This window comes from Schistocerca piceifrons, chromosome 2, assembly GCF_021461385.2.
Source record: "Schistocerca piceifrons isolate TAMUIC-IGC-003096 chromosome 2, iqSchPice1.1, whole genome shotgun sequence".
Classification (NCBI taxonomy): Eukaryota; Metazoa; Arthropoda; class Insecta; order Orthoptera; family Acrididae; genus Schistocerca; species Schistocerca piceifrons.
Genome location: NC_060139.1, coordinates 1030054329 through 1030075713, shown reverse-complemented (window position 1 = coordinate 1030075713; position 21385 = coordinate 1030054329). Strand labels below are relative to the sequence as shown.

Genomic DNA, 21385 nt, shown 5'->3' with positions numbered 1-21385 from the left:
TTAAAGGATCTTCATCAAGCCCCAAAGGTCTTCATGAACGTGGAGAGCCACTAATGCCACAACGACCATTTTCTTGCCGTGCTCTGTCCAGTGGCGTTATCCTCATACAAAGCGGCAATGTTTCTGGTTGCATCTGCTGCTGTCACCTCCCTATTGAACCCACACAGAAGAATTTGTCGGAAATGTTCCGATTTGACCACTTGGCACTCCATTTTCTAGCGTGAACAGTCCCACTCGCTATCTCCAAATGAGAAAATGACAATACGTAAACTCAAATAACAATAGCGAACTACAGATAAAAGTAACAATCGATAAGTGAAACCATTGCAAACGGACTCCCGAAATGCAAAAGAAATACGCTACGAACTTACGCAGCAACCGAGTAGTTCCTGAGATTAGCCTTCACATACGGACAGAAAGTCGTGGCAAACAACTTTGATTTATAATACACATTGTCCCAGGAGAAATGGTCAGTATTGAGGGATATGATGGGGTCGATCATTCGAAGCAAAAACAGTGCAGTAAACGTGAACTCTAAAATGCATACCTTAAGAGCTCTGAACAATTCTTCATCTTTCATATTGCGAAGCAAATCTCTACTTCTGCAGACTATTGGCTTTCCACTTTTTGGGATAAGGTAGTGTGGACCAAAACAAGAAAAACGTGTCTAGTAAACATGGGTTCTAAGCTGCACACCTTAACAGTCATGAGAACCTGTTCATGTTCGCTACTGTTACAGATATGTCATCTACTAAACAAGTGCTCATAGCTGTTAAGGTACGCATTTTGTAGCCTACGTTTACCAACAATTTTTGTCCTATTCTGGTCCATACTACCTCCTCCAAAAATTTGGAAGGCAAAGAGTTTGGAGTACAAGAGATTTATTTCACAAAATCTAAGACGAAGAAGTGCTCACAGCTTTTCAGGTATGCATTTTAGAATCCATGTTTAAGAGACATTTTTGTTTCGGATGATCGTTCCTTCCCTCAGTACTGATCAGTACTGCTGGGACATCCTATATGTACAGTTAGGTATAGATACTGGCGAAGCTTCGCTGTTCTATGGAGTAGCAGAGGCTGTTAACCGCTTTTCCTGCCAGATACTGCCTTCTCTCCAGCTGACTAGATCGTAGTTCCCATCATTCCCAGGAGGTGTCATTCCAAAGGCCAATTAAATACGGAACAGACAACAATAACAATAACTGGCCATGCATTCCCAGCAGAGTTTTGCGATAATTAAGCCACTCCAACCTTGAACTGACTTCGTGGGCCGTCGCATGGAAATTCTTCCTGCCTATTACGTAGAGATGCTATCGTAGTTTTTATGTCCCCTTGCAGAGCCGTAGCAGCGCCGTCGAATTCTGAAAGTGCAGTACGGATGTCTATGTTTTACGTAATGAAGCAGGAAGAAATTTTTGTTGTGCAAATGATTTTTACAATGTATGCCACTATGGCGCGTTTATTTAAGAAACACCGCAAAATTAACTTGTTCACACTGATTGTAAACTAACTATTAACGGTACGAGAGCATTGTCTACCCCATGACTAGAACGAAAGGCATCCTATCGACGACTGCCAACTATGATGTACAGTCTGTAACTTGAGTGTACGATCGGTATAGTACTTATAAAATAGTACATTTTCGTTTATGCCAAAGTTATTCATTTAGTTGTCAATATCAACGTTTCCTGGTATTGTAAAATTAATCCGCGCGACCGCTACGGTCGCAGGTTCGAATCCTGCCTCGGGCATGGATGTGTGTGATGTCCTTAGGTTAGTTAGGTTTAAGTAGTTCTAAGTTCTAGGGGACTGATGACCTCAGAAGTTAAGTCCCATAGTACTCAGAACCATTTGAACCATTTTTTTGTAAAATTACTGGAAGACTGTATTTGTGACCTGAAGACTCTTGCTAATGTCTTACTGGCAAATAGCAACCTTTGCTATCAAATATTTATTAATAACAGTTACTTGATTCGCGCCAGAAGAAACGTACTTCCCCTACACATCTCTTTCCTGACTTTGTGAGCGATTTCTGCGTCGGCACCTCATCCCACTGGCTCTGAAAGCGCCAGACAGCCAGATGGCTAGCAAGCGTGGGAACCTACCACTCACTCCTTGCTTCGTACATTTATTTATTTATTGTTCCGTGGGACCAAATTAAGGAGAAGTCTCCATGGTCATGGAACAAGTCAATACATGAAATTATAACACGATATTAGAAACAGATAAAATGAAATATAAAAAACATATTCAGGTGACAAGTAAGTTTAAATAAAGAAAATCAACAATGTAACACTGGAATTTGCTTAATTTTTTAGATCTTCCAGGAGCTCCTCGACAGAATAGAAGGAGTGAGCCATGAGGAAACTCTTCAGTTTAGACTTAAAAGAGTTTGGGCTACTGCTAAGATTTTTGAGCTCTTGTGGTAGCTTATTGAAAATGGATGCAGCAGAATACCGCACTCCTTTTTGCACAAGAGTCAAGGAAGTGCATTCCACATGCAGATTGGATTTCTGCCTAGTATTAACTGAGTGAAAGCTGCTAACTCTTGGGTATAGGCTAATATTGCAAACAACAAACGACATTAAAGAAAATATATACTGTGAGGGGCAATGTCAGAATTCCCAGACTATTGAATAGGGGTCGACAAGACGTTCTCGAACTTACACCACATATAGCTCGAACAGCCCGTTTTTGAGCCAAAAATACCCTTTTTGAATCAGAAGAATTACCCCAAAAAATAATACCATACGACATAAGCGTATGAAAATATGCGAAGTAGACTACTTTTCGTGTTGAACTGTCACTTATTTCAGATACTGTTCTAATGGTAAATAAAGCAGCATTTAGTTTCTGAACAAGATCCTGGACATGGGCTTTCCACAACAGCTTACTACACTCCTGGAAATGGAAAAAAGAACACATTGACACCAGTGTGTCAGACCCACCATACTTGCTCCGGACACTGCGAGAGGGCTGTACAAGCAATGATCACACGCACGGCACAGCGGACACACCAGGAACCGCGGTGTTGGCCGTCGAATGGCGCTAGCTGCGCAGCATTTGTGCACCGCCGCCGTCAGTGTCAGTCAATTTGCCGTGGCATACGGAGCTCCATCGCAGTCTTTAACACTGGTAGCATGCCGCGACAGCGTGGACGTGAACCGTATGTGCAGTTGACGGACTTTGAGCGAGGGCGTATAGTGGGCATGCGGGAGGCCGGGTGGACGTACCGCCGAATTGCTCAACACGTGGGGCGTGAGGTCTCCACAGTACATCGATGTTGTCGCCAGTGGTCGGCGGAAGGTGCACGTGCCCGTCGACCTGGGACTGGACCGCAGCGACGCACGGATGCACGCCAAGACCGTAGGATCCTACGCAGTGCCGTAGGGGACCGCACCGCCACTTCCCAGCAAATTAGGGACACTGTTGCTCCTGGGGTATCGGCGAGGACCATTCGCAACCGTCTCCATGAAGCTGGGCTACGGTCCCGCACACCGTTAGGCCGTCTTCCGCTCACGCCCCAACATCGTGCAGCCCGCCTCCAGTGGTGTCGCGACAGGCGTGAATGGAGGGACGAATGGAGACGTGTCGTCTTCAGCGATGAGAGTCGCGTCTGCCTTGGTGCCAATGATGGTCGTATGCGTGTTTGGCGCCGTGCAGGTGAGCGCCACAATCAGGACTGCATACGACCGAGGCACACAGGGCCAACACCCGGCATCATGGTGTGGGGAGCGATCTCCTACACTGGCCGTACACCACTGGTGATCGTCGAGGGGACACTGAATAGTGCACGGTACATCCAAACCGTCATCGAACCCATCGTTCTACCATTCCTAGACCGGCAAGGGAACTTGCTGTTCCAACAGGACAATGCACGTCCGCATGTATCCCGTGCCACCCAACGTGCTCTAGAAGGTGTAAGTCAACTACCCTGGCCAGCAAGATCTCCGGATCTGTCCCCCATTGAGCATGTTTGGGACTGGATGAAGCGTCGTCTCACGCAGTCTGCACGTCCAGCACGAACGCTGGTCCAACTGAGGCGCCAGGTGGAAATGGCATGGCAAGCCGTTCCACAGGACTACATCCAGCATCTGTACGATCGTCTCCATGGGAGAATAGCAGCCTGCATTGCTGCGAAAGGTGGATATACACTGTACTAGTGCCGACATTGTGCATGCTCTGTTGCCTGTGTCTATGTGCCTGTGGTTCTGTCAGTGTGATCATGTGATGTATCTGACCCCAGGAATGTGTCAATAAAGTTTCCCCTTCCTGGGACAATGAATTCACGGTGTTGTTATTTCAATTTCCAGGAGTGTATCTATCCGAACGCGTAGGAACTTGAACTGTTCCGTCTCGCTTTTAATATGCCCATTCTGTCTGATCAAAATATCGGTTCTTGTTGAATTGTGAGTTAGAAACTGTAAAAACTGAGTCTTACTGTGATTTAACATCAAATTATTTTCCACAAGCCACGAACTTATTTCATGAACTACATTATTTGATACTGTTTCAATATTACACACAAGATCCTTCACTACCAAGCTGGTGTCATCAGCAAACATAAATATTTTTGAATCACCTGTAATACTAGAAGGCATATCATTTATATAAATAAGAAACAGCAGTGGCCCCAGCACCGACCCTTGGGGTGCAGTGCTCATACATTCACTTCACGTTTGTGAAACAGCAAAACTGGAAATAAAGTAAAATGCTCTCTTATCTGCAAATAAGGTGTAGCTTACGACTAGTTTTGGAATCACCCGCATATCTTCCTCCTTTCTCTCCCATCTTAATTGTCACGCGATTTGATTCCTGTCGCATACTGATACACATGATATTCTATTCAGCATTGGGTACGGATGTCCAATTCAGGTACGAGCAACGGCGTCAACACCTTATCTGTAGATACGAGGTATAGCCTCTCGAGTACCGACTGCGTTATCAGAAATGGGTTGCACTGACGCCTGATAACTCATCGGCCGCAGTTGCGCCCTGTTGCACAGATAGGAGGCAACCTTCCCGCGGCGTATATCCTGGCGGACGCCGCTGCACCTCGCCCAGTACGCGGCGTGCCGCCGAGCCGTCTAGACACGACGAGACTAGCGTGTACACGTCGCGGACACGGCCATGGACAGGTACAGGGGACGCGTTGCCGTGGTGACGGGGGCCAGCCAGGGAGTGGGCGCCGCCGTGGCGCGACAGCTGCTGCGGCAGGGCCTCACCGTCGTGGGCCTCGCTAGGAGGCCGGACAAGGTCAAGGTGAGTCCGGGCTCTGCCAGCACACTGTCCTTGCCCCAGCGTCCGCTAACGAGTGCTAATCAGATGGATCAAGTGAGTTTACAGGAGGCCGCTGTGCCCCGCGGAAGAAACCGACGATATTAGGAAAACACTACTCTACTCTAACCAGATATAACCAGCCCCTGATCTACGATAATTCCGAACCGAGTCAAAAACTTGTCAAAAACTTGTAGTGGCGCCGCTCCCCCCCCCCCCCCCCCGCACTCCAACTCGAACGTTTGAGATAGTCAAAAATTTAAAAAAATCGTTTTTTCAAAAATATTTTCATCATATAACTCAACTCTATCTAAAGAGTACGATATACAGGGTATATCATAATTAATGGCACAAACGCATACAGATGAAGGTACACGATACTAGAAGCATAAGTCTCAGTAAACATAGGGTCGAAAATGTATACATTAAGAGCTACGAGCAATTTTTCATCTTCGATACTTGGAAGTGTTGTGTACATAGTTCCGCGTAGTCAGGTCGTACACAACATTCCCATTAGAGCGCACCACGCTAAGCACAACAGCGCAGGCGCAGCGCTCGTCCGTCTCCGCACTACGAGATGGCGCTGCCATAGAGGCGAACCAAATACTGCTTCCGCCGATCCGCGTATTAATATGTAACGCAGCCAATGAGATTGCTGCTAACGTAGAACTTTTTCTCCTCGCGGATCACACTCGCGCAGTGATACATGTACGCGCGAGGTATTATAACGAGTGTACAGACCTCCGATTAGTCAGTCTGCATTTGTCTGCACCAGTCTGTACCAGTCTGTAGTCAAGTTTCAGTCTGCGCCCAATAAGATTACCATATGCCTGTACATAGCCATGAAGATAAATGTGTAGACACTTGTGTCAAGTATCAGAGATATATGTGAGAATAAGATTAATGTACCAATACCAAAGGAACTTCATTTTGTCAATTATAAATAGCATCCAGAACCAAGTTAGTAATTTTTATGCTTGTTATTATTTTAATAAATGTGTGTGAAAATTAATCAAGTTCTGTTTAAAGTTGGTCACTATCAATCTGCTACTCTAAGCGTGCAAGTGGCATTTCTGTCATCTGACCTAACGACAGAAGATAAACACGCCACGATAGGACCACGAGACATATTGCTGACACTCGCCTACTTCGTTAGAGCGACAAGTCAAATAATCTGATGGTGTGTGTACTGAAGGTCTTACAGTACGCACACCACATGAAGCAAATCTATTCTAATGCAAGCTCTTTACTTTCCACATTTTGGGAAGTCGTAGTATAGACTAAAACAAGAAAAAAAGTCCAGTAAACATTTGCTCTGAAGTGCATACCTTAAAAGTTATGAGCAATTGTTCATTAGAAGAGTTGTGTTTCCAAGTAACGAAGATGAGCACCTGCTCATAGCTCTTAAGGTATGCATTTTAGAGCTCATGTTTACAGGACATTTTTTCCTTGTTTTGGTCCACATTACCATTTCCCAAAATATGGAAATCAAACAGCTTTCAGTAGAAGAGATTTGCTTCACACTATCGAAGATGAAAAATTGTTCGTATCTTTTAAGGTATGCATTTTCGACCCTATGTTTACTGAGACTTTTTTGCTTCTATTATCGTGTACTTTCCACTGTATGCGTTTACACCATTAGTTATGATACACACTGTATACACTGAAGCCCCAAAGAAACTGGTATAGGCGTGCGTATTCAAATACAGAGATATGTAAACAGACAGAATACGGCGCTGCGGTCGGCAACGCCTTTGTAAGACAAGTGTCTGCTGCAGTTGTTAGATCGTTTACTGCTGTCGCAATGGCAGGTTATCGAGATTTAGGTGAGTTTGAACGTGGTGATACAGTCGGCGCACGAGCGATGGGACACAGCATCACCGAGGTAGCGATGAAGTGGGGATTTTCCCGTACGACCATTTCACGAGTGTACCGTGAATATCTATCAAGGAATCCGGTAGAATGTCAAACCTCCAACACCGGTGCGGCCGGGAAAGGATCCTGCAAGAAAGGGACCAACGTCGACTCAAGAGATGGTTCAAATGGCTCTGAGCACTATGGGACTTAACAGCTGAGGTCCCCTAGAACTTAGAACTACTTAAACCTAACTAACCTAAGGACATCACACACATCTATGCCTGAGGCAGGATTCGAACCTGCGACCGTAGCGGTCGCGCGGTTCCAGACTGTAGCGCCTAGAACCGCTCGGTCACTCCGGCCGGCCGACTCAAGAAAATCTTTCAATAGACCAGAAGTGCAACCCTTCCGCAAACTGCTGCAGACTTCAATGCTGGGCCGTCAACACGTGTCAGTGTGCGAACCATTCAACGAAACATCATCGGTATGGGCTTTCGGCGCCAAAGGCCCGCTCGTGCGTGATTGATGCACGACAAAATGCTTTACGACTAGCCTGGGGCCGTCAACATCGACATTGCACTGTTGATGACTGGAAACATGTTTCCTGGTCCGACAAATCTCGTTTAAAACTGTATCGAGAGGTTGCACATGAATGGGTTTGGAGGCAACCTCACGAATCCAAGGACCCTGCATGTCAGCAGGGGACTGTTCTAGCTGGTGGAGGTTCTGTAATGGTGTGGGCCTGTGCAGTTGGAGTGATCTGGGACCCCTGCTACATCTAGATACGACTCTGACAGGTGACACGTACGTAAGCATCCTGTCTGACCACCTGAATCCATTCATGTCCATCGTGCATTCCGGCGGACTCGGGCTATTCCAGCAGGACAATGGGACATCCCACACGTCCAGAATTGCTACAGAGTGGCTTCAGGACACTCTTCTAAGCTTAAACTCTTCCGCTGGCCACCAAACTCCCCAGATATGAACATTTTGAGCAGATCTGCGATGCCTTGCAACATGCTGTTCAAAAGAGATCTCCACCCCGTCGTACTCTTATGGATTTACGGACAGCCTTGCAGGATTCACGGTGTCAGTCCCCTCCAGCACTACTTCAGACATTAGCCGAGTCCATGGCACGTCGTGTTGCGGTACTTCTGCGTGCTCAAAGGGGCCCTACTCGATGTTAGAGAGGTGTACCAGTTTCTATGACTCTTCAGTGTAGATTTTTTCATGTTCGAGGAAATAGAAAACTGGTTATTTGGTCTTAAGTGGGCCAAAGTGCAGTTCCACGACTCTTCACACAGTATTCTTCTATCACACGTCACTGTATTTCGCTGTGTGGAATTCAAACTTGTTTATTTTGTAATGGAAGCCATCAAACCTACATTCAGGACAGTGGAAATTAAAATGTCCTGTGGTGCCTCTTCTGCTCCCAGTGGGCCGGTTTGACATCCTAACCCCCATTTCAAAAACTCACAGTTAATATTGGCTGGTATTATTTGTAATCAAGAGAAATAGAACTCATCAGAAAATTTTCACTCTTTGTTCCCTATTAGCTAATCACTTTCTCTTTTGTGTGACATAAAATTGAATATAGGATCCGTAAAACCATTAAAGGCAAGAGACAAGCAAGGCAGTACACATTTCTCCAATCCTTAGGTCCCAGCATTTGTTTCTTTCTACTCTTTCTACAGCTTTACACGGCGTGATTTCCTTTCTGCGAAAGAATCTATTACCGCTCCAAAGTTCGTCAAACTTTTTGCTACAAGTAAAATCAAAATGTCGTTGTCTAACGCTAAAAAGGCTGTTATACGAATAGTACCCAAGAGTGGCGTGCTTTCTCGATTTGATTAGCTCAATTTTGTCACTGTCTGATAGATAAAACGGAATAGGACTTTCTAATATTGCAGCAATTGCAATACACGCAAAATAAGCGAGCCTTGACACAAATGGTCTACCTAATTTACATAAATGACACGACAAAATATAATTCACGAAGTACCAGTATCGAATGCCTATTAGGCCTATTACAAGCAAAAAGTTTTAAGTTAGGAAATAGTTTCACATTTCATTCAAATGCTCCAGTTTTTCAAGCATGAGGTCGAAAGATAGTAGTAGTACGAAATTTTTACATAAATTTGGAATCATCGTACTCTTCCATATAATTTGTGTGATGTCCCTGTTTCCTCTCCTTCCTTGTACTAAGAAACAATCCTGCCATCACTAATTCTGTAACTGTTTCTGCCATTCTCAAAACTGAAATCTCCAGTTAACTTCACTAACCCTGCCAGAATCACCGGTTTGTTTATCCCGCATTTATTCCCCGGTTAGGCGTTATTACGTGTTCGTACAACGCGTTTTCCGTGATATTCCGCGAATAGAATTTAAGTGACTGCTTATCGGGCACTGTACAACTGGCCCTTAGTAGTGTAACGATCTGGCACAAATGTTCTGTCAAAATTTCATTTTCTTGGATACACCGAGAAGATAGTATGTAATCTTTCTTACTTGTTTATTTACACTCTGGTAGTCTGAATGTATGGACCTCGCTAGTAATTATAACAACGCATATCATTCGCATACCCCCTCAACCATATAAACAAACAGCGATTGTTCATCCGTTCTGGTTTCTTCGGCTCAGCTCGTATAGTGACGTCCCCTTTTGGTTCAAATGGCTCTAATCACTATGGGAGTTAACAACTGAGGTTGTGTTGGGTTGTTTTGGGGAAGGATAGCAGACAGCGAGGTCATCAGTCTCATCGGATTAGGGAAGGATGGGGAAGGAAGTCGGCCGTGCCCTTTCAAAGGAACCATCCCGGCATTTGCCTGGAGCGATTTAGGGAAATCACGGAAAACCTAAATCAGGATGGCCGGGCGCGGGATTGAACCGTCGTCCTACCGAATGCGAGTCCAGTCTCTAACCAGTGCGCCACCTCGCTCAGTACAACTGAGGTCATCAGTCCCCTAGAACTCAGAACTACTTAAACCTAACTAACCTAAGGACATCACACACAGCCATGCCCGAGGCGGGATTCGAACCTGCGACCGCAGCAGCAGCGTGGTTCCGGACTGAAGCGCCTAGAACCACTCGGCCACAGCGGCCGGCGTTCCCTTTTGTCTGGGGATGCGACGGGGAGAGCGGCCTGAGCTGGCGAGGCGAGCGCATCGCTGCTGTTGCGCGCTTCGCTTACTCGGCCGTTGAGAGCTCGTGAAGAGGTTTCTGTGCCGTGGGCGCCGCGGAGAGCAAATTGTCGTGCGTTGTGTTCACAACGCGTGCAGATTGTCGTGTTCCGCGCCTCGCAGCATGGGAAAGAAGGGTGCGCAGAGGAAACCTGCCGCTACGAAGGGTCCTTCGGTTGTGCAACTCACCGAGTCTGCCGACCGTGCAAGGAACTCCAGAGAAGACGAGTCGCGGCCTGTGCCCCCTTTGTACGTCAAGTGCAGAGGCGGGTGGACAGCGCTGTTCGACACCATGACGAACTGCGCTCGGAACGAGGTGGTCTACGAGTCTGTCGATACAGACTCTCGCTGATCTGCGTTCGAGCCGCAAACGTGGCCGACCACAGGGCGATCAAGGTCGCAGTGGCCGACCACATCGTCGACCCGCCGCCGGCGCGTGAGAAGGTACCTTCCGTAGGAAGGATGAAGACGACCGAGACACTCCTCAGGGGGTTACCTTGGTGCTGTGACGAGGCAGCGGTCCGGGAAGAGCTGCTGCGAGCCGAGTTTGGTAATGCAGCCGCAAGGTTGCACAACCGGACCAACAGGAAGAGGGCGCCGCTCTATGCCGTGACCGTGCAAACGGTCGACGGCGGGAGCGACATCTTCGACTTGCGGAATTCTCGACATAAATTTGTTTTCGAATAGGTGTAGAAATAGCAGCATCAAACCAGTCTTCGGACCGAAGACCACAACAACAACAACAACAACAACAGGTTCCGCCTTGAGCCAGCACAACTTCTTTCTTGCCCTCCACACACACACGTTTCGCTGTATTCACATCGTCATCAGTGTATTTTTTATTTGTTCTCTATTTAACTCTTTGCGTACAACTGGTTTCACAGTGAGACCGCCTTTAATTTAATGTCTCAAAAGCGGCTCAGTGGCTGCTCCGCGAAACCACCACAGCAGTGGAGTGTGCTACCCTCTTTTGTCAATATAAACAACAACACGCTGCCGGCTCGGGCAATCCATTTGCGCGCGAACGCAACAAAGGCATTCAGCTGCGCAGTGTGTGTCAGAGGTGGCTGTTGCTGAGGATCATGAGGTGACATATATTGTGTTTTCCTCTGAATTATCATCTGAGCCGGCTTAGTTATGCATTGTAGAATAGACTAATAATTTAGTTTGATCCACTTCTTGCGTAGTTTTTATGTAAACACAAAAAATATGTATGTTTTCGCTACGAAACCACTGTGACACATCGGTTAGTGGGGGCTGCTCTTTGTTGTAGGTGTAGTGATTTTGATCAAGGCTTCTAGAGGAAGATTCAACGCAAGTGAATTGAATACCGAAATGCTGATGCAAATACGTGATGACATACCAAGTGTGCTGAGTCTTGCATATCAGATAGTGAAAGTGATGACAACGAAATACAAATTTCTGAAGCACCAAACCCATTTCGTTTTGATGATGAAGCTGTACCATCTTCCGTAACTGAATGTGACCCTCCAAACGGAGAGCAAGATGTGTTGGAAACAGCTGATGCTGTTGTTGTATGGGAACAGTTTCCAATTTCCAAAGGTCCAAAACAGTTTTGTGGTGATACAGGCAAATAATATTGAAGAGGAAAAAGAAACACCAAAAGACATTTTTCTAACACTATTCCCTCCAGAGCAGTTACAAATGATAGCATATGAAACAAATCTATATGCAGTGCAAATTGGTGGCTCAACAAATTTTGAGCATACAAATGAAGACGAAATACGTAGATTTCTTGCAATAAATCTACTAATGGGCATAAGGAAATAGCCCAGTTACAAGAATTACTGGTCTTCTGATCCTGCAATGCGCGATATGTACATTTCTGCAACATTTTCAAGCAACAGATTTTCTTGGTTGCTAGGTAACATTCACCTAAGCAACCAAAGAAAGGAGAAGAAGGCTATAATAAATTTTATAAGGTGCACGCGCTTCTAAGTTTCCTGTCCTCCCCTTTTCGCAACTCTTATTTATCGACAGAGAACCAGTGTGTGAATGAATCGACGATTAGATTCAAAAGAGTTTCCAGTCTGAAGCAATGTTTACCCCAGAAGCCAATAAAAAGAGGGTATAAAGAATGGGTACGAGCAAATGAAAATGGCTACATCTCACAATTTGAGATATATAATGGAAAAAAAATGTAGGTGCTATATTTGTCAAAACTATGACTGAAAATCTACATGGATTGGGTCACAAGATATTTGTCAATAGTTATTTTACTTCGTTATCTCTCATGAAGCACCTCCTGCAACATCAAGTGTATGCATCTGGAACTGTTCGACAAAGACGAGCTGGGATGCTTAAAAATTTCACCAGTAAAAAGACAATGGGTAGGGGAGACATCCAGTTCAGGTGTTCTGAGACAGGAATTGTTGCTATGTTTCGGAAGGATAAAAAAGGAATCTTGTTTCTCTCCAATTATAACAGAGTAGAGGACGTGTCAACAGCAACAAGGAAAAATAAGGATGGTATAGTCGCTGTAATTTCATGTCCACATTTAGTCAAGGATTACAACAACCATATGGGTCATATGGATAATGCAGATGCGTCCAAATCCGTGTATGAAACTGACAGAAAAAGTAAAAAGTGGTGGCATCGTATACTGTGGCACTATGTAGATGTAACTGTTGTCAACTCATACTTAATCTTCAACGACAGATGTCAAGAGAGAAGATCCATGTCACTCAAAGAGTTTCGCCTTGCAGTCATCGCAGGTCTGATAGGAGCTACAAAATTGTCCCCCAACGGGGGAAAGAGACTTTCAAAAAAATAAAACTCTTTCAAGCCCTACGTGGCACCAGAGAAACGCTTCGATAATGCAAAACACTTACCTGTGTGAGACACATGCTGTAGATGTGGACTTTGTAGCACAGCAGCTAAGCCTCATCGCGCAAAATGGAGTTGTGAAATATGTGGCGTAGGTCTTTGCGTCAGTAATGTGAAAAGCTGTCTTGCTTTGTACCACAAAACGTATTGAGAATCAAACGTCAGAACTTTTTGTACTGGACCAGTGGTTTCACTACGTAACCACGCCTTATAAAAATGTGTAAACACTCGAGTACTTTTCCCACTTTATATATTAGTTTTATATATAATTTGTAATGTAAACATGCAAAATATTTTTTTCAAAACTCAGTTTGATTCCTTAGGCCACAAAGGGTTAACAACAAATAATATCCCATTTTACTATCCCAATATAGAACTTAATTTTTAAGTAAAATATTGACTAATATGAACACCGATTTTTTAAAAAAAAATACACGTTCTTAACACATGCTGTGGCTTCTACGGTTTACAGTACTTTGCGTTATAGCTATTTTCCTTTCCCAGTTTGTCATCTTCAACAGCACAGAACTTTATGTAAAAATCATGTATGTAAAAATCACACACACCTCAAAGCCTAAGAGCAAAACAAGATTCACAGTTCTCCCCAGAGCACAGTTTAATGTGTTCATCATCTTTCTGTTTTACTTTGTAAACCGTGGCACGATGTAAGCTTAAAGTGCAGTTTCACAATCAAGGTAATGTGGAAAACAGTATTAGTGAGTGTAAACATATTGCATACACATACACAAAGAACACAGACAAACGATATTTCACGCAGAATAAAATGAGCTTAACCACAACAGTCTAACATTCTCAGGTGCACCTTGTCGATGTAATTTTTTTTTTAACACTGAGTCCCTTGTAAGTAATCGATCTTGTACCCAGCAAAGTATATGCTCATTTACATGTTACCACGTGCAATGCAAAATAACTTTGATTTAGTAACATTAGTCACCATATTAATGATAGACATAATCATGACAAAACATCTTTATTTTCTTTCAAAGCTCCTTTGGTATATGAATTATTGCTGTTTTGCCTGTATTAACATGTATAAGTGCAGATGTGTTTATATCTGGTTGGCTCTGAGCACTATGGGACTTAACATCTACGGTCATCAGTCCCCTAGAACTTAGAACTACTTAAAACTAACTAACCTAAGGACATCACACAACACCCAGTCATCACGAGGCAGAGAAATTTTATATCTGGTACCTTGATATGTACACACATCAGTTAGTTACTTAGTTGATTGAGAGGAGGAGACCATCGGATTGGGGAAGAGTGGGGAAGGAAGTCATCTGTGACCTTTCACAGGAACCATCCTGGCATTCGCCAGAAGCGTTTCAGGGAAATCACTGAAAACCTAAATCAAGATGACCGGATGTGGGTTTGAACCGCCGTCCTGCAAATGCGAGTCCAGTGTACTAACCACTGTGTCACCTTTCTCAGTCACACATCAATGAGCTGGTTGTTTCTTCTCTGTGTCACACACTTGACAACCATATGTTTTCTGCACAGTCATACTGCACCACAAAGTGGACTGGACTACTCCTGTCAGTACAGAGTAATCGTTCCACATCGACATGTTCACATTTCAACGCCTGACCTAATGCTCAGGGGAAGATAAGCATTAATGGCTTGCTCTTGCCACTTACACTTGGAGATACTGCCCAACCTAAAAACGTGTGACTTGTAATAGTTATAATTATTTCTCTGCAAATTGGGTAAGTGCTTGTGTAACGTTTTTCAGTACACTGTCTTCAGTCTCTAGTATGACTATCTGTACTTATACCTGTTACACACTGTATAGGTTTTTCCTTATACTCACATTAGTCACAGAGCCTATCACACCATTCCATCATGTAAAATGACATTTACTTTATTTATCGTTGTATGCTCAGTGTCGTTGTTTCTCTCGTAGTCCCGACAATTTTATTCCATTTTATGCTGAAAAATATTGCCTTTAAGCCAAAGAATGCCATGAGATGCCAATCATATTTCTATGTAGTCTTCCTTCTGTCATCAAGCAAGCAATAAGTATTCTTTCCCGGTTACTTTTGCTTTTTCTCAAGCCTAATCACTCATCGCTTCTCACTACTTGTGTTTTTGCTTTCGTATTACGTTCTGAGACAGTAATACATCTCTGCTCAACACTACAAACACTTTTCGCTACTTCTGTAAATGTTTGTTGACTATGTGTTTGTATTATATAAGGCGCTGGAACTGAAAGAGGCCCCAGGCAAACTGCACGCCATTCAGACAGACATCAGCAGCGAAGACAGCATTGTGTCTGCTTTCAAATGGATCAAGGACAACCTGGGCGGAGTCGACGTGCTGGTCAACAACGCAGCCGTCTTCCCTGCGGCTCCCGTAGCATGTAAGATACGAGAATTATCTGTTTATCTAAGTTTGACAGCAACTCTTAAACATGGAGAGGTCTGAACTACATATAAATTTCATAAGTAATTGTAGACCGCATCATGTTTCATGTTGTATTAATAAAACTTCAAAAGCGATTTTCTCTGAAACTAAGGGCCCTCGCATGAAACTGTGTTACCCAGCCATTTATGACAGGTACCTCTACAAAACACATAAGACTCATCATGTCCGTGATTAACAGGTCTGATGCTCCACCTGCGAGTATCGTAGCTTTTCTCATGCATAGTTACTGGAAGGCGACAGATATGAGGGACACACTCCGTGAGGAAAGAAAGTGGTTAAGTCACGGGGGTAGTATTCAGGAGACCAATGTGTTCAAATCCACTCTCGTTCAACATGAATTGAGTTTCTCTCGTTTTCTCCAGGATAATTTGGGGTGAATGCTTGGATTATTCCTTCGAAAACGGCGAAAGCAATTTGCTGTCCCATTCATCTAATCTAAAATTCGGCTCCGAGAACTTTTGTTGAAAGTACACAGCAAATTTCTGTATTTGGAAATAAGGTTGCCTTAACAACAAGCGAGATATGTCACCAGATCCCATCATCTACATCTACATTTATACTCCGCAAGCCACCCAACGGTGTGTGGCGGAGGGCACTTTACATGCCACTGACATTACCTCCCTTTCCTGTTCCAGTCGCGTATGGTTCGCGGGAAGAACGACTGTCTGAAAGCCTCCGTGCGCGCTCTAATCTCTCTAATTTTACATTCGTGATCTCCTCGGGAGGTATAAGTAGGGGGAAGCAATATATTCGATACCTCATCCAGAAACGCACCCTCTCGAAACCTGGCGAGCAAGCTACACCGCGATGCAGAGCGCCTCTCTTGCAGAATCTGCCACTTGAGTTTGTTAAACATCTCCGTAACGCTATCACGGTTACCAAATAACCCTGTGACGAAACGCGCCGCTCTTCTTTGGGTCTTCTCTATCTCCTCCGTCAACCCGATCTGGTACGGATCCCACAATGATGAGCAATACTGAAGTATAGGTCGAACGAGTGTTTTGTAAGCCACCTCCTTTGTTGATGGACTACATTTTCAAAGGACTCTCCCAATGAATCTCAACCTGGTACCCGCCTTACCAACAATTAATTTTATATGATCATTCCACTTCAAATCGTTCCGCACGCATACTCCCAGATATTTTACAGAAGTAACTGCTACCAGTGTTTGTTCCGCTATCATATAATCATACAATAAAGGATCCTTCTTTCTATGTATTCGCAATACATTACATTTGTCTATGTTAAGGGTCAGTTGCCACTCCCTGAACCAAGTGCCTATCCACTGCAGATCTTCCTGCATTTCGCTACAATTTTCTAATGCTGCAACTTCTCTGTATACTACAGCATCATCCGCGAAAAGCCGCATGGGACTTCCGACACTATCTACAAGGTCATTTATATATATTGTGAAAAGCAATGGTCCCATAACACTCCCCTGTGGCACGCCAGAGGTTACTTTAACGTCTGTAGACGTCTCTCCATTGATAACAACATGCTGTGTTCTGTTTGCTAAAAACTCTTCAATGCAGCCACACAGCTGGTCTGATATTCCGTAGGCTCTTACTTTGTTTATCAGGCGACAGTGCGGAACTGTATCGAGCGCCTTCCGGAAGTCAAGAAAAATAGCATCTACCTGGGAGCCTGTATCTAATATTTTCTGGGTCTCATGAACAAATAAAGCGAGTTGGGTCTCACACGATCGCTGTTTCCTGAATCCATGTTGATTCCTACATAGTAGTCTAAGTTTCCGAGGATTTCGCAATAACTAAAAGAAGTTGCCAAAATCACCATGGTCAGCCATTTGCAATCTCATCTGTATCGATATTTTATTTTTTCATACAGACATTCATTAAAGTCTTGTGTCCCTTCAAGCAACCTTCAAGCAAACTTCTCTCTAAGTTATACTAATATCATTTTCCACTCCTAGTGCTTCCCTTTTATGGATGGCGTGCTTTCTCCTGTATGAACAGCTGGCAAGACGGAAGACTGGAAGAGCATCCTGGACGTGAACGTGCTGGGTCTGAGCATCTGCACCAGGGAGGCCGTGCAGGACATGCTGAGGAGAGGTGTCGACGACGGGTTCATCATCCACATCAACAGGTGGGTACCTGTAAAAGACGTAATGCTCTTTCTACATCTACCTCTACATGACTACTCTTTAGTTCATAATTAAGTGCCTGGAAGAGGATTCATCGAACTACCTTCAAGAACCTTTTCCACCGTTCCACTCTCCAATGATGTGAGGTCTGATTTCACTTACTTTTTCCTGATTTCTTCTTATGTAGGCGGACACAAACAAAATATTTTCGCGATATTATATCACAGTGCCTGTGTTATTCTGATTACGATGCCAAATTCGTTTGGACATGCACGTAGCCACTGTGGCAGCTACAGCCGTCATGAAATACATTAAATGAATTCGGAATTGCAAATAATGACAACCATCAGCTGTAGAATGGAATGACGACACTGAAAGTTTGTGCCGAACCAGGACTCGAACAAGTATTTCCCACTTGTCGTGAGAGATCGCCTTGCCATTTCGCTATCCGTGCACGACTCACGGCCACAACCAAACTTCCATATGTCGTCAACAATGCGTCCACGACCTGTACTCGCACATACATTGTGTATGTTCCCATACAGGTCAAACGTTGTACTTGAAAGTCGCTTGGCCGGTTTTTATCTGCCGATACGGGCAAGCGACTTTCAAGTACGAGGGCTATCCACAAAGTACATTACGTTTTGGAATTAAAAATAAATAAAGTATTGGAAATTTTTTTTATTATATACAGATGAAAGCCACACTTAAATACTACTTTTCTACATAGTTGCCATTTAAATTAAAGCACTTATCGTAGCGATGGACGAGCTTGGAAATTCCTTCGTCGTAAAATTCGGCCGCCTGCGCCTTCAACCACGTGGTTACCTCTTCTTGAAGCTGTGCGTCGTCATCAAAACGCTGCATAGCCAACCACTTCTTCATTGCTGGGAATAAGTGGAAGTCGCTCGGAGCCAGGTCGGGACTGTGCGGCGGATGAGGAAACAACTCCCACTTAAAAGATTCGAGAACTTCACGAGTGGCATTTGCCGTGTGGGCCCGGGCGTTGTCGTGAATCGGCAAGATCTTTGAGCCCAACTTTCCCCTGCGCTTGTTTTGTATTGCTCGTCTGAGGTTGTGCAGAGCTTGGCAATACCTTTGAGGGTTTATTGTAGTGCCTCTTTCCAGGAAATACACAAGAATCACACCTTTTCTGTCCCAAAAGAAGAGGTAACCACGTGGTTGAAGGCTCAGGCGGCCGAATTTTACGACGAAGTACTTTCCAAGCGCGTCCATCGCTACGATAAGTGTTTTAATTTAAATGGCAACTATGTAGAAAAGTAGTATTTAAGTGTGGCTTTCATCTGTATATAATAAAAAAAATTCCAATATTTTATTTATTTTTAATTCCAAAACGTAATGTACTTTGTGGATAGCCCTCGTACAAATGCAAATTTATTGAATGTACAAATATTCCCGCATCCGTAGGAGAAATTCGGGGATTGAAATTTCATGAAAAGATCTAGCCGCAACGAAAAAGCCCTTGTTTTAATGATTGCCACTTCCATTTATGTATCTTTTCCGTGGCACTCTCTTGCCTATTTCGCGGTACTACAAAAGGAGCTGCCTTCCTTTGAACTTTTTCAATGCCTTTTGTGGCGTCAGCGCCAGACACCACACTTGCTAGGTGGTAGCCTTTAAATCGGCCGCGGTCCGCTAGTATACGTCGGACCCGCTTGTCGCCACTGTCAGTGATTGCAGACCGAGCGCCGCCACACGGCAGGTCTAGAGAGACGTCCTAGCATTCGCCCCAGTTGTACAGCCGACGTTAATAGCAATGGTTCACTGACAAATACGCTCTCATTTGCCGAGACGATAGTTAGCTTAGCCTTCAGCTACGTCATTTGCTACGACCTAGCAAGGCGCCATTACCAGTTAATATTGAAATTATAAAACATGTATCAACAAGAGCGATGTACACCACTTATGGATTAAAGTTAAGTATTACATCAAATATGTACTTTATTTGCTACTATTAATTCCCTTAACTGTTCCAGACCTCGCGCCAGCCTGCGTGAGCTTAAGCGCGTGCCTTTCGGCTTCCTCTCATAGTGACTTGGCTGTCTTGCCAAGTCACAACATCTTTCGTCAGTGGTATCGGATGCCCATCGCACACCACGCAGCAGTACTCCAGAAGAGAGCGGACAAGTGTAGTGAAGGCAGTCTCTTTTGCTGGACCTGTTGCACCTTGTAAGCGTTCTGCCAATACAGCGCAATCTTTGGTTCGCTTTCCCTACAACGTTATCTATCTGATCTTTCGAATTTAAGTTATTCGTAATTATAATCCATAAGAATTTAGTTGAATTCACTGCCATTACATTCTACATCTACATCTATATACATGCACCGCAATCCACCATATCGTGCATGGCGGAGCGTAACTTGTACCACCACTTGTCATTTCCTTTTCTGTTCCACTCTAAAACAGATCGAAGGGAAAACGACTCTCTATAAGCCCTAATTTCTCTTATCTTGCCTTCGACGTCCTTTCGCGAAGTGTCCGTTGGCGGCAGTAGAATCGTTCCGCAGTCAGCCTCAAATGCCGATTCTCTAAATTTTCCCAATTGTACTTTGTGAAAAGAACGTTGTCTACCCTCCAGTGATTTCCTTTAGAGTTCACGAAGCATCCCCGTAATATTTGTGTGCTGATCGAACCTACCGGCAACGAACCTAGGAGCCCGCCCTTAAATTGCTTCGATCTATTCCTTTAATCCGACCTGGTGCGGATCCCAAACATTCGAACAGTACTCAACAGAGGGTCACACAAATGTTCTACATTGTCGTGTCCTGACATAGGTGGGAGAGGGAAAAAGGGGTTGCTGGTCAGTCTGCGCTCCCGAGCGGTACAGAGCAGAAGGCAGAAGGACAATTCACAGTCAAGGCATTTGATTGTTTTCTTCTATCTGAGCCAACACTGGTACAGGCGTTTACTAGAAATGCAGCTGGTGAGACTCGGTAGGGAACTCGTTGTGGAGACTCTTGGACAAATAGGGTTTTGAAATAGTTGTTTATTCCAGACAGGACTACCTAATACACTGGAGGCTAGTTTTAGAGTTAGAAAAAGCATGAATAACACTGTTGCAACAGAAGCCAGTGCAGAAGTCCTAGGAGTGGATGCTAACCACAGTAGCAAACACTGGCAGCATCTTAAGGCAACAACTTAGTTGCAAAACATAACATAATGAATGTGACACCTTTCAATGAGGTACTCCAAGAGAGAGAGAGAGAGAGATAGAGCAGAATTACGCGGAGCTGGACCGAGGCTGGAGTCGACGGACGCGGATCCGGCGCCCAGATCGTCTGACTGAGAACTCTGCCAAAATTCGGAATCTGGGGGGTTTTAAAGAGTCGCGTGGGGGCACTGTTTTTTCCACTTAAAGCCTCCCAGCCAATCCCGTAGGTCTCTTGCAGGTGCCTGCCAATCATGGTTTAGTTAGGTCCCCTCTACTGCTCCTAAGGCGGGGATGTTAATGCAGTTGCACTAACTAAGTCCATATTTGGTATCAACATTGTTCAGCTGAAAGCTAAACATAACTGCTCTGCCAAATAAGGCTTGCAACATTATTGTTATACGTCATTTAACCCCGCCCCTCGGGCTCCCCGGAGTAGGGACTGCTAGGTCAACAGTTTTTGGCGTTTTCGCTCTCTTTCTAACCTTTGTGAGCTAACTGACGTTGTG

General features: G+C 44.5%; 1 protein-coding gene across 1 annotated transcript in view; it reads left to right on the top strand.

Annotated features, from left to right (window-relative positions):
* The first annotated feature begins 5051 nt into the window (after positions 1–5051).
* The window catches only part of LOC124777306 (dehydrogenase/reductase SDR family member 11-like), a 65071-nt gene continuing 48737 nt past the window's right edge, over positions 5052–21385 (top strand). Inside the window, exons 1-3 of the mRNA XM_047252661.1 lie at positions 5052–5261; positions 15378–15540; positions 17579–17708. Of these exons, the coding sequence (XP_047108617.1) occupies positions 5130–5261; positions 15378–15540; positions 17579–17708 (425 nt within the window). The 5' untranslated portion in view covers positions 5052–5129. The remainder of the gene's footprint in view (positions 5262–15377; positions 15541–17578; positions 17709–21385) is intronic.